The sequence below is a fragment of the Triplophysa dalaica genome, chromosome 12, assembly GCF_015846415.1.
Source record: "Triplophysa dalaica isolate WHDGS20190420 chromosome 12, ASM1584641v1, whole genome shotgun sequence".
Lineage (NCBI taxonomy): Eukaryota > Metazoa > Chordata > Actinopteri > Cypriniformes > Nemacheilidae > Triplophysa > Triplophysa dalaica.
In genome coordinates, this window is record NC_079553.1 from 21,020,737 (window position 1) to 21,035,973 (window position 15,237).

Below are 15,237 nucleotides of genomic sequence, written 5' to 3' on the forward strand. Positions count from 1 at the left end.
AAAACATTGCCCCAAATATCACCATGTCGTCATCCAATACGACATGAACCAATAGCATAAATCTGAGGCGGGAATACCTGACCAATGGCAGACTCAGGATACCCGTTTGAAAACATGATCTCTTAAATCCCATTTGGAGACAGCAATAACCCAGAAAGCACATTAAAATAAAAATAAACCTCAAAATGTGAAAACTACGATAACCTCAGACAGCACTAACATCTGCATGTGATGCTGTAAAGAAAAAGTCAAACGACTGAAAGCGACAGTAACATCCCACAAGCCCCTGCTGCTGTTGCTGTTTCCATAGCCTGTGAAAGAATAATGATAAGTTAAAGCCACTCACCATAAATAAGCACCACGGACTCTTCGATGGCATGCTGGTAACTAAACTGAGAGTCCAGCAGCGCTCGGCTGACAAAAGAGCCGTAAAATGTAGACTGATACCATCCGACGTGAAGATGGTCGATGTTAACATGACGCAGGCTCCTCATCATCTCCATCTGGTATTGAACTGGAAAAGGCAGAAAGAGCGAGAGAGAATTAGTTTCATATCTATACGTTTTTGGAAAGATTGTGAGGGCTAAAAAAACTTTGACATTTCCAGGGCTGTTCATTAGTCAAAGCGAAAGGCGCCCAGCTGGTGCATCATGGGAGAGTGTGGGAGTGAGGTGCGGGGAAAACGATAGTTGGGTATATTCAGCGTCCTTAAGGGTCTGGTTTTCCAAATCCTCATGCACACTTTTATTTGACCTCAAATCTAATAAGAACAATTTTCTGATGGCAGGTGATGAATTTGACATTTATGGAGCCAATTTTACCCAATACTCTTTTAAACACCACTTTTAACACCTACTACAAAAAAAACTACAATTAGAGATGCACGGACATATCGGCCAGTAATCAGTATCGGACGCTAAAAGTGACAGCCATTCATAAAATAGGGAAAAAATAAAAAAGCCAAAGATTAGAAAGTTATGAAATGTTATTTTAACGTTCAGAATTTAGTCAATGCAAGTTAATAACTATTGGTATCGGCAGACATAAAACGGCAACCAGTATCAATGCATCTCTAACTACAATCCATTGCCACAAAAATGAAATACAAGATGATATAAAATTCAGGTCTGGGCAAGATTCTCAGCAAGAACGCAGAGAGGTCAACAGGTGAAAAGAAGACAACAGCAAACTTTACCTTGGATTTACACAGAAATAGTTCACTTTCAGCTAGTGTGGAAAACCATCACATCTACAGGTGAGCTGACAACCAGATGAATCGCTTTGAACAAACCAAGGCCAACTTCACACCTCAACTCCTCTCGCTGAGAACTGCGATGTACTCGCTTATAAATAAACCCCACTGGGAAGTGACCAAACACGTACCGCAGGTCACATGGGGAAAAATCCCATTCAAATCCACGCACGGGGAAAAGTTTAATTGTCTGTTTCAGCTATAAAAACATGGGACGAGAATCCTCACAGCTGAAGCGCAGGATCCCGACACGCTGTCAGTTTACCGTGACAGCCCACCGGATCGCAATTCCAGGAGATGACAATGAAAAACAGAGAGAGAATATCATGGAAACTGCCTTGAGGAATGGAACGTCTGTCCAAAGTTGTTGGAGCGTCACTTTGTTCTGCAAACAGTGGATGGTGCCAATATGACTGAAAGTTAAGCCGGAAGAACAGTTTATGCGAGTAAACGGGCGTAAACATACGCCTAATGCATTTTAAACATGCCGTGCTATTAAAACACTCTTGCGGCAGTTGCAAAGCTCAGTGCTCGAGGAGGTGAACAATTCAAAGGGAAAGATAAACCAAATATAAAAATTCTGTCATTAATTTACACTCTTGTTTATAACTCTTTCTTCTGTGGAACACAGAGGGTGTTTTGAGAAATGTCTCATTGTGTTCAAACGATGGAAGTCATTGGGGGTCAATGTTGTTTGGGTACCAACATTCTTTGAAACTTTGTCATTATAGTTGTCATAACAATTTTATCACCATCAAATAAACAATCCCACAACAACATTTATTCAGAACTGAATCTTCCCATAAACCAGTGAACACTCCAGCATGTGAATCTGCCGGAGATCATATCAACCTACGTCATATCAAGAGGCGACAATAAAAAACATATATATTTCACCAAAAAAAAATAAAAAATCTCCACAAATACCAGAAGGATTATGGCTCTATTATAGCATGCATGTGTATGTACTCAACTCTAAAAGATTTAGTTTTTCAAAACCAGTTCTAAAGGCCGGGGCCATCATTTTTTTCAGAAATGTTTGATGTGTACAAACTCAGGACAGAAAACTACAGGCGTTTCTTTGAAGTCAATGTGAAATACATTCACAGTATTGTGACGTCACCTATAGTTGTTTACAAGTGGTTAAAGGGATAGTTGACCAATAAAAGAATAATCTGTCATCATTTACTCACCCTCAGGTTGTTCCAAACCTGTATATGTTCCTCTGTTCTGATGAACACAAAGAAGTTATTTGAAAGAATGTTAGTACCAAACAGATCTCATCCCATAGTAGGAACAATAAATATGGGAGTCAATGGGGTATGAGATCTGTTTGGTTACTGACATTCTTCCAAATATCTTCCTTTGGTTTTAGCAGAACTACGAAACGTATACCGGTTTGGAACAATCTGAGTAAATGATGACAGAATTACCATTTTGGTGTAAACGGTCCCTTTAAGCATGTTTTTAACATATGTTTTGATTTTAGTTACGTTCTCAAGTTTGTGTCCAACAATATAGTAAACACGCATTGAGAATGGAAACAGGTGGAAATGAAACCCTAGTAACCGCAGAAAGCTCCTCATGTCATCTCTCTTGCATTGTAGACCCTTGATAAAAGCAGAAGGGTTATTTTCCATCTCTGAAACATACTCCAGCATCACTCTCATCGCTCTCCGCCGGATGATGATATTCTTGCGACAAAAAGCACTTCTCACAATCGAGCAAAACACTGTGCTGTCGTTTCTTTTTGCTATTCCACGCCCATTTCGGTCATCATCTTCTCTTGCTCTCTCTCAGAGAGAATCGGCATTACCGTGCGTGCCGGCGAGGTATAACAACTAAATTCATCGTCCCTCGGTCGTGACAGGCAACGTTGAATATGAATGAGAAGGAGATGTATTTTGTGGGGAAACTCTCGGTAGGTTTCCTAACGCGAGCGAGACGTCTTAAAGGACTAAATGGAAGCCAAACAAGCGATTCAAATATTCTGAATAAACACAAACACACAAAAACTCCTTACAGTCCCACTTCTAGCAGAAAAGACAGCTCTGTCGACACAGTCCTGTAAAAACTGATCGCTATGGGGCAATACATTCTGTCCGGGATACAATTTGCATTCCCACGGAAGCTCACAATGACACTTTCTTGATACGAAACCCGCTAAAAATACCCGTGGCAAATGAGGCAATGCCAAGTGGAAGCTTTTATGGAATTCTTACAATACTCTTCAAGCTAAGGATATGAAACATAGACTTTGTATCGCGACAATGGTTCTCCCATCACAAGATTGCATTCTCAAGTCAAGTGTTCCGTTGCTTGGCTGAATGCTGAACTAATTCGTCTTGAAGAAGCATGTCTGAGGATGATTCCGGTTGATCTGACATCAGATGGATGAATTTGAGGGGGTATAACATGCTTTTGTGCTGAAAAGCTGTTGAATGAACCAGCACGAGATGAAACGGAACACTTTTTAAAGTCTACAGTCACGGTGCCAAATCAACCGTTAGATGTTTGCACCAACGATTTGCAACGGTACGCTTAAAATAATAAAGCTTTACAACGAAAAGAATTAAACATTTGCAATTTCATCTGTCAACCAACGTAAAGATACGGTGTACAGTCACCTGCAGTTTTATGTTTCAAACAGAGATGGCGTTAGAGAGGAAAACATTACAAACTGCAGTATCACCAATAAAAGAATTTATATAAAAACACACACTTAAATATTATTTTAACTATTTTTGCTTCTATCTGCTTGATGTGTAGCAACAACCATTACATGACACGTCCAAGGCCTTCCTTTAGCGCTGCCAACATCTGAAACCGAAGTGAAAAAAATCCGGTGCTCTCTTAAACTAAAACGCTCCTTTTGAAAAATACAACGGCTGCATTAATGTGGTTTGAACGCAGGTATTTCACAACAATAATTCATAACCTTGATCTTCACAAAGCACGAGTCTGGTTTAAATCTTGCAGCGTGGATTGCAGACTATTGCATCCTGCGATTCTCATTGTGGCTGTCGAGTTCAAAAGCTTTTGTGTGTGAGAAGCACTTGAGGGTCAAAATCACGTGGATCATTAATTAAAAGATACATTGGGTTCTGCTGTCAAACCCCTCGTGTGAAACACAAGCCGGGTGGGAGTCAAAGACGTCATTACCTGGACAAACTGTGACAGCTGATTTGTCAGTGACTGTGCTGGAAAATTCTCCCCCCTGCGAAATTCACCATTAGGCAACGCAGTCCTCAAAGCAGAGTGACACGGGTAATAAGAGTCCACATCAGACTCCAGAATAATTTATTGACTTTTTGCAGGGCCTGATTTCTTAGTGTCAAGGCTAACCGTGAATTGCGTTTAGCAAACAGGCTCTGAAAACGTAAAGGCTAAACTGGCGTCTGCAATTGCATGCTTTCAAATCTACTCGCTCTTATGCCGCGTTCCAGAAAACACGTTATTCACACGCCTCCTGTTTGAAAATAAATGCTAGAACAGAAATCCACCGGTAATGCAATGTTCAGTGACAATTGTGTTTTTAGACAAAAAAAGCACATTATTTCGAACCAGATATTTGAAAGTAGAAAAAGTATACACTTAACATATTTGAAATGATACATTAAACATTTAAAGCCACATTAGTTTCTTCAAAAATGCATCACTTTGATAAAACAGTGGAGATATTAAAACATGTTGGTCAAACACTCCACCAAGATAAGACTCATAACAATCATTAAAAACCGATAAAATAGATATGTTCTAGGTTCAGAGATTCTATACTTTTCCCGAAGGTGTGTAACAGCGTCACCTGCTCTACAACAGTACAAACACACATTGCCGTAATAACTTGACTTTGGCAGGGAACAGTTGATTTTTAAATGACGAGATAACTCGTCAATGCCGGGGAAAGAGTAAACACGGCTATTAAATGTGCAAAATAAAGTTGTTATTCTGTGTCTATAAAATCATATATATAATGTATGTTTAGTAAAAATAAAAAATAAAAATGTTTAACTTATTTTCTGACTTACTATGATCCACAGCAGTAAACTAAATGATGATTAATAATTTGAGCCAGACAATTTCATGAAAAGGTTAAGGGAATTGCACGAAGATACCTAAAATTTTATGTTCTAAACAGAGATAACATTGATAGAAAAGCAAATGTTATGCATTGCAGCTTAAAAAAGAAAAGAAAACCGAAACTAAACAATAATATCAAGACCTAGTGAAGTATGATTGACCGAAACGCTTCACGGTCAAAACTCCTTTAAATATTCACACCTGTCTGGAACCCAACATTAGCTCATGTACCGCTCAGCCTCATATTGTTATTCATCATGGGTCTGAGTTACAAGTGTATTGCTTATTACTGGCGGGACCGATAGACTGAGCTGTGGGCTACGAGACATCCAGTATAATGTCAGCGTGATATTCATTCAACTCTCCATTAACAAGCCCACGTTATCAAAGAGAAGCAGCGCATTAATCCACACATCAAGGGCATGTTTTCAGCGGCATAGGACCACACCGCAGGTACGTCTGTAATTCGCTCCTGCAAATCCTCATGACACGCATCTGATTTACAACCAATTCACTGTAGTGCAGGAACCACGGCGAGATGATCCTGCCGTTTATGTTAGAGATGCTGAATTATTTATTTCCTGTGGAAAATCAAAGTCACATGCACTCTTACAGCAATAACCTGTTCGGGTTTAATATCATAACACCCATAAAAGTTCACCTAAAACTTCAAATTCTGTCTTCATGTCATTCCGAACATGTATGACTTACTTTCTTATGCAAAACACAAAAGAAGATATCTTGAAGAATGTTGGTAACCAAACAATTGACTCCAATTGACTTCCTCTGTAACACATTTTTCAAAATATCCTTTGTGTTCTGCAGAAGAAAGAGTTATATACAGCTTGTCTAACCACATGGTGAATAAAAATATAACAACAGCAAGATCATGGACCGATCCCAGGGATCGCACATATAGTCAAAAACAAAGGTATAGGATAACGCAATGAAAGTCGCTTGGGCAAAAATATGTCTGCCAAATGCATATTAATCTAAATGACAGAATATTTGTATTCGGGTGCACTGTCCCTTTAAGTATTTTATTTGAAATATTTTTGGGCGTAAATTTGAAAAACACCAATAAAGGAGGACAGACCTAAACAAATATATTTAAATATAAGTTACAATTAAATTAAATGTGGTTCACCCAAAATGAAAATTCTGTCATTATTTACTCACTCTTCAGTCTTTGTTTGGTTGAACACAGAGAAGACATTTCGTAGAATGCTTGAAACTTAACAGTTCTTGGACCCCAATCAAAATAGTAGGGAAAATGTTAATTGTAGTGGGCACCATTGCTTTATTAAAACACCTTTTGTGTTCAACAATGGGTAGTCAATGTCAATGGGGTCCAAGAACTGTTTAACTATAAGCATTTTTCCAAATATCTTTCTCTCTGATTTTCAGAACAAAGAAATGTATACAGATGTAGTAGAAATTGAAGGCGAGTTAATGATGACAGAATTTTTATTTTGGGTGAACTATCCCTTTAACTAATAGAAATTATCACAATTTTTACCATTAGTCAAAATAATATTTATTTATAAAATTTTATTCTAAAGATTAAGCCACGTTAATTGTAACATAACCATGAAAACCAGCCTCATCTAACAAACTACATATAAAGCTTCATTCAATGAATCTAACAACCCGAGTCACTGTAAAGATCAGAAGAATTACAACCATATCAGCCCGACATGTTAAATCCAGAAAGATGATGATCATCTCATCATCGATTTCAACTTCAACTTCATTACACTGAACCCGTGCAGAGTGACAGCACTACGGTTTGTTCAGGCTGCAGCGGTGGGGTTTGCATTATGCATGCGACTCGGCCCTCCAAAACTGCAATTCTCTAATTTGATATGGCCATGCCGCCTGCGTGATGATACTGCAGAACATAACTGAAAAAACACCAGCTTAACCCCTTAAAACACTGAAGCCAATCATCTGAAAGCACGCTCAAACAAATATTAACATGGACTCTGACCATTTCGGACGACTATTTTAAATTCAACAGGGTTCCTCCTGCCACACCAACTAACTGCATCACTGCCTCCACCTGGCCAAGCTTCCCAACAGCACTTGAAGATACGGGCCGACCGCTTCATTAAACAACCGTGATGTTAATGCATGTTCTGGGAGCCTTCTGTTATGTTGCGCTCGGTCTAGTTGTTTTTAATCACAAGAATGCATCTTATGAAAACGGTCCCTTAACAAACCTCATTTTTCATTACAAAAATAAGTTTACTAGCTGCAGTGTTGGGCAAGTTACTAGGAAAAAGTAATTAATTACTAATTACATATTCGATTAGATTACTGTGAAAATTATTCTCTCCAAAAAATACTTAATTACTTATTACTAATTACTAGAGGTCGACCGATATGCGTTTTTCAGGCCGATACCGATACAGATTATTTCCATGCAAATTAGACCGATAACCGATATTTTGAACCGATATATATATGGTGTAAAAACGTAAATTTATATAGAAATTAAGAACACATGCTCTGAAACATTTGAAATATTTTTAATTCTGACTGAGAAATCTTAATCATAACACTTATATTAATACTAATAAAAGAAAGAAGGGAGCACCCAGCAGAATTCTGTGAACATTTTGTAAACCACAAGCAACACAGTAAAAAACAACAAGCAACAAATGAAAAAATGAATTGAATGTAACAAATTATATTTATTTATGGAAAAAAATATGTTCTGATGACTTTAACATTGCATACAATACTTTCAATTAATCATTATGCTAATCATTGGATTAACTAGCACAATTTGAATTTATATATTAAGTGTAAATAATTGAATTGCCTTCATAGCTTTATTGTGTATGTTGTTGAAAAGACCGCAATATTTTCATGAAGCTATAACATGAGCATGAGAGCGCTCTGACTGAAGACCGACGATTCAAGTTCTTTATGCTTTAAAATGTCTTGTATTTTTGAAATGGCGTCATTTTAAGTGACGTGCAAAACGCCAGCTCGATCAATTACAAGAAACGCGTCTGCAGTGTGCTGCTCGCTTGCAGAGCAAATCATTGTTATACTGAGGATGTGAATTATATCTACATGATAATAATGTGTAAATCCCGCGGAACCTGCAGGAAACCCGCAAAGCTGCTCCGAAATTCAGGCACTTATTATATTGAAGTGTTTTGCATCTTCAGTGCAGTGGATTGAGATTTATTTCAACGTCTGATGCTGCTTTACCTCAGAGAGCATGAACCCGAAGCAGCGCTTTCGGTGTGACAGTGAAAAAAGACTTTCTGTTCCGCAGCCCCCCGTGTTGATTGGCCGGACTCGTGACTTAGTCCCAACAAATCAGAGGGGCAGTGGGCGGGCATTACTCTAGGCAAACCCCTAGAGTGACGTGTTCCGACTGCTCTCGCTAAATCCTTGGCTGCGTCAGAGCCAAAAACGCATTTCAAAATTAAATGACTTTATCGGCAAATCGGCTTTGAAAATGATCGATATCGATTATCGGCTAAATCCTTAATATCGACGCCGATAATCGGCCAATTCGATAATCGGTCGACCACTACTAATTACTTCTATATCTTATTTCATCCTTGATAAGTTAAGTGATTCAAGGATAGACATAAAACCGTTTTCAATTCATTCAAATAAAGAATATGAAACTATATAAAGTAGTATTATTACCTGACCAAAGTTTTACAAATGAGAGAATTATACATTAAAGCATGGATTTTAAAGTTAGACTTTGTATTTCGATGTCAAATCTACTATTGCACACACATATATTACACACAGTATTTAGTTGAATTACATCAGAAGCAACTAATTCAGTTACAGAAATACTTTACAAGGGAAAAGTAATTAAATTACAGTAACTAGCTACTTCATACTTAGTAACACCCAACACTGACTAGTTGTCAGGTAAGTCTGAAACTATTGATCATGCATTGCGCGACAGCACAATGGTCATGGTATCATGCTGAAAATAAACGTATACTTAAAAATGACCTTAGATAAAAGTGTCGGAAATGCATAAACGTAAAATGTGCCCGTTTTAGTTCACGTAGAAATTAAAAATGACATCTGACTGATGACAACACATTTTAGCATAGTCAGTGTAAATATATTAGAAACAGAAGAAAGTGCCTCCCGACCCTGAAGACCCTATAAACAGAAGATCAAGGGACAACAGAGGCGCATGAGAAATAGAAGGAAGGACCAGAACAACAGCTTGAATGATGGGACGTATTTGTCAACCGAAGGACCGCTTCGGCCGCCTCTCGTCGCATTACAACAACAGATATTGACTGGAATAAACCAGCCTGATGTTTTTTTTTTTTCTGCCGCATCCCTCTGGTGAAGACGGGTGTCAGGCACACGCTGGGCTCTCTTAACTAAGATTAATTGCAGCTAATCTCCGATGCCCGGTGGAACGCGCAACAAAGCAAGCCTCAGATCCTATTATGCAGCTGCTAGGAGAAGAAAATTAGCCAGCGCGCCTCGCCGACGCCGGATGAGACGCCGGTTTGCTGTTTACTCGCCGCCACACACGCATCTGTCAGGGAGGACACGTGCACGGGGCGCGTGCCGCCGCGACCCTCCCTCCGAGTTTCTCTAGATCTCCTCTCTCCCCGCCCCGCGGCTGGCTGGATGAGAAAAGAGAACAGAAGGAAATGTATTTGCCGGCTCACTCGTCCCACGCGCGTTTGCAAATGGTGGATGATTTCATATTTCACACTTTTTCTGTAGTAAGATCCCCTTCGGTGGGCATCTAATTACCTGTAGGATTTCAAGTGCAGCGACAGGAAAATTCAATTGGACATACAGGGGCACAATGTCAGAATAATAAGGGCGTGAGCGCCGCCTGCTCCGAGCAGGGGGGCTTTCTCAGACGGCGAGACGCGACTGACGGGGGTTCTCACGATTCGCTTCTTGTCAGATGCCAAGAATTCAACAGGTACAAATGAAGGTTTTTTCATAGAAGCATCAGGTCTTGCACGCTCCGCTATCAACGACAGATGAGAACAAATATTTATAATCCAATATAGGGAAATGTAAAACCACGAGCACACACATCTGCAAACCTTCAACCACTTTTGAGCTCACGTAAACATCCTACAAAACCTGTATATGATGTGTGGACGACAAAAGAAGATACTTTGAGAAATGTCTCAGTGGTTTTGTGTTCATATAAGGGAACTCAATAGGATTCAATGATGTGTGGTTATCAATGTTCTTCAAAATATATTTTATGTTCCCCAGAAGAAAATCACAAAAGTGGATGATGAGAGGATAAATAAATACAATTTGGTGGTAAAATTTCCCTCATACTCCTCCTATAACAAACTTACTGGGTGTTTTATGCAAATCACTGATTCATTAACATTAGAACGATGTCACGAACAAATTAACATGTGTATGCTTTCTTTGCAGTCCGACATTGAGAAACCTTTCCTGCACACATAAGTAACAATTTGTGCAACTTAACCACGCAATTACTACCGAATGAGACTCAATTACTCTAATCCACGCCACATACAACTCCAACTCCATATTTCAAGAAGTCAATTACAAGGAAACCCTCGAGAGAAACAAAACACGAAACTATTTACGCCGTATCGCCTTATGGCAGCCAACTGCTTGAAATCTGGCTCTTCAGAGCAGTTTATTAAAATACGTTTGCCAACGAGAATTCTCCATCCGCCAACAACAGCTCTTGTCATTGTTTTGCCTGTATCCTGTAGATCAATGTTTCAAAACTACAATTGTTAGTATTAATAATAAAAACTGTCTGGCATCTACACTACTAGAAACTGTCTGGTGGAATACAGTCAGATTTTGTCATTTCGCGGAAAATACTCGAGACGATTCATTGTGCCCTAACGACATCACGGGGAGGTCATCCAATTAAAATGCTTTTAAAGAAGCCGTTCAGAGTAATGTTGCCTTCATCGTGCCGCTAAACATGTTGAACGAGATCTAGCGCAGAAATGCTGCAGTACAACAAGCCTCTAATAATGAAAGTAATTCAGTTTGATTATGTCGCCCCCACTTCCCGCAAATCAGACATTAATGAGTCAGCTGGGCTTTGTAAAAGGTTCCCTCTGAACGCATTTAGTAAAATACATATAAGCAAATACGATCTAGACTATAAAGAGATTAAATTGCTCACTGGGTAGAACTGCAATCATATCAAGGATTTGTGTCAAAGCATTAGTTTCAAACCAGAAAATAATAAAAATCTAAGGTCAAATGTGTAATTTTTTGGAGGATCTATTGTCAGAAAAGCAATATAATATACATAACTATGTCTTCAGAGGTAAAATATGACGCGTTATGTTCTTATGACATTGGAATGAGCTTTTTTACCATCTACATACACTCAACGCTGAAGTATGGTCCAATTTTGGTCATCAGAAGGGTCCGCTGTCGTCCCTACACCCGGTCTGCGGGCAGCCCATTTTTATAGTACTGGTGGAAATAACAAATACAACGGCGAAATAGTGCACTAGTCCACTAAGGGTCATTACATACACACACAGAAAGTGTGCAGTGTGCTGTTTTTGAAGAAGAATGATACCAAGAACAGTCAGCCAATAAGCATATCCTTCTCACTTGGTTGTTTTTCTTGTTGTCTTGCCGTTTGCTTGGATTGTTTATATTGCGTAAATTGACTTCCTCAATCATTTATTTGCAGTGGGTCACATACTCATCTGTACTGCGCATGTGTTGAACTCATGCTAATCCGTGATGAGTATCTGCAGGAAGCTGAGCGGGCACGTTTGTGCGCAAGATGGATGCAGAAAGTCAAGTATGTCCATCAATAATCCAACAAAGAAGCGAAGACGTGACAATATCTATGTGGTGTGTCAGCCACCTTAGCACTTCGACAGGGAGGGGTAGGGGTGAAGTTAGCCGCTGGTTGCATGTCGGGACCTCGCCACTAAATTTCATACACCGTACCTTTAAAAGTGCAATCAGTAACTTTTTTGGGGGAAAATAAAGAAGAATCAGTAACATAAAAACAGGCCAAAATAGAATTCAATCTGAATATAAACTCCATCACTACTTTGAACAACTCTGGCACAATTTCTCAAATATGATGTTTAATGAACAGAAAGCTCCAAAACAACAGCCAGCATGTTATAGCAAAGTCCAACAATTAAGAAAGTGAAAAAGAAACTCATCCTACCATGAAAAATGACAGCTTACTGCAAATGAGTTTATTTTTCTGTCTTGCACGCATGAGAATTTCATTCTGAAAATGGCACTCTAGTTTCTAATTTGTAGTTTAATTATCTGCCGCGGCAGCATTGTGACACGTCAGTTCATAACCTCACGAAATCTGACAGATGGTGTTTAATTCTGATGATGTGTGTGCCTTGTGCAACTTCAACTGTTGCGCTGCTATTCCGGTAAAATGCTCATTTTTGAATCTGAGACGATTCTGCAGAGGCAATTCACAACACTCTTTGGTTTAAACGTGCTTCTAAACTAAATGCAACTTATAAAAATTTGTTTTTCTAACATCTGGGGGAACCCTATAACACTAGTGCATTTGTTCCCCCTCACGCAAAGAGCCAAAAGGTGACATCACACATCAGGTGACACGATTCTCGGAAGATGGGCGACTGATCTTCCGCTGTGATTAATAATGTCTTGAGAAGGGTGCAGATCAATCTACTAAAACCCTGGACAGGACACATTCAGTGGCATTAATAAATCAGGCCTTTTAAGTAGCAGATGGGATCAGAGCCAAGGTCGCGACAGCGGGCCACGTCTCATGAGAATCCAAACAGGAGATTGGATCGTGATTCCTCGATGATTACGTTTCCTTTAAGGTTCACATTAGAGTCCGAGTTCAGGTGTTCATAGGTCTTACATTGCTCAGAGATTTGATGGAGTTCTTAGTTGTATCGTATCGACTTGATCTTGGATGTTTGTTATTGTTTAGGAGAAGTAAAAACAGAAACAAATGAGAGAATTGTTCAAATATATGTAGATATGTAGGTAAAATAATATGGATTTCAGTACATTTGATTCAAAATGTTTCAACGTTTGAAGATCATATTGCGATCTTCAATAATATGGACTTTTGATTGCAGACTTGAGCTCAGTTTCAGACATTGTTGACATCACTCCTGAAACAGATATTTGTGAGATTCTTTTTCTCAGGAGGAGACTCAAGCAAAGGTTTCCATTTGCTCTCTGATCTCAGGTAGAAATAGTCGAGACATCTCATACGTGATCATTCTTATAGCTTGCATCACAAAAATATTTGAACCAAAAAAAACCTATCAAAAACATTTTTCCACTCTCAAAAAGTCATAACGCTCTCTTACAAATCACATCGAGCAACATACTGACTGTAAATAATTCATAAGCTACCAATCAAGTTTCCCAAACCTTCACAGATCTCTATAAAAACAGACTCTTTAAACAATCACCTTATATGTTTTATGGTTAAACTCATTGAAGTCATGCAACCAAACCATTACAGAGTCACTGGCTTATCAACATGAACATTACATGACGTCCAGATGTTTCTCTGCATCTGCCGACAAAAAAAACACATCAATATTCTGTTCCACGCCATTGAACTCGATCTCTTTTATAATGCAAGAACATGTCCTGTGTTAACCCCCTTTCAAACGTGTCTGATGCACATGACCCCATACCAACGCAATTACCCCGACATCCATTAAAAGCCGCTGGTCTTTTTTCAGACAAACCCACCAGCTTTACGGATCTGAAAACACGTAATTTCATGCATCCCTAATAGGTTCAGCCTCCCCGAGTTAATAATTCAGATCAGAAGAGTTCAGCTGACATAACACATGCTGGCTCTTGGCTTCGTGATGATGTTAAGTCCGATTTTAGTAAAACGTGTGAAAACGGGGAGAGGGAATAGAAAGTTTGTTTGGTTTAATGCAGAGGGAAGCGGTGGGATAGATAAGCTTATCTAACAGCCACATTGTGGGTCTAATCTCAGAGCAATGCACATGACTGCCAGTGTCGGTCTCAGTACCATGCGCTTAATCGATAACCACAGAACACCTGAAGTGTTCAGCCAGGAACTTTGTCTCTTGCACACGAGATCCCAGACAACTTCACTCAAGTTTTTAGACACGCAGATATCAAACCAATAATAAAACGAACTGCATTCATTACGGCTCTCATGGTTGTGCTGAGATGAGCTTTACTCTGGTCAATCTGATCTCTGACTGTTTCCAGATCAGACCACCAGACCAACTCTAGTCATGGGTTGGATTTCCAGTGATCACGCATACTGATAAAATGTTACCTTGCTTAGGTCTTATCTAATAATGAGATTCAAGGCATCAAAGTAGTCATAGAATAGAGCTGTACAATAAATCGTAATTGTCAATTACAAAATAAATTAGTCAGTGTAAAATGATTCTTGTGTGGCATTTCATTTCTAAAAATCTACAGCGGTTCAGCTTTTTTAAATTCAGTTTTTTTTCTAATTCAAGTTAAAAACTATTTAAAAACTAAATTATGTTGATTTAAAAGCCAGCGAGTAATCATGTTAAATAATCGTGGTCTGAATATTCGCCAAAAATTATCTTGATTATAGTTTTTGTTCTAATCGTGTTGCCCAATCATAGCCAAAAAAATACAAAAATAGGTCATGCGTGTTTATCACTGTAAACTATAGATTTCCCGACATATATAAATTGCATATATAATAGGGATGCACCGAATGTTCGGCAAATGAAAATATTCAGAGAGAGAGAGAAAATGTCTTTACCAGTGGGTAACTTGACAGTAGTCTTCCGTCTGCAACATCCTTTGACATCATACAGTGGCCGTGTGCACACATTTCCATGTAACGTTACTAAACAACTTGTCAAAGTATGTTCTGTGCATGCCGGCCACGAGTGCACATTCTG

General features: G+C 39.0%; 1 protein-coding gene across 2 annotated transcripts in view; it reads right to left on the reverse strand.

Moving 5' to 3' along the window:
- Positions 1–15,237, reverse strand: part of eif3ha (eukaryotic translation initiation factor 3, subunit H, a) — a 45,232-nt gene that overhangs the window by 18,429 nt on the left and 11,566 nt on the right. For both annotated transcript variants that reach the window (XM_056762385.1, XM_056762386.1), the window contains exon 3: positions 347–514. In XM_056762385.1, coding sequence (XP_056618363.1) covers positions 347–514 — 168 coding nt within the window. The remainder of the gene's footprint in view (positions 1–346; positions 515–15,237) is intronic.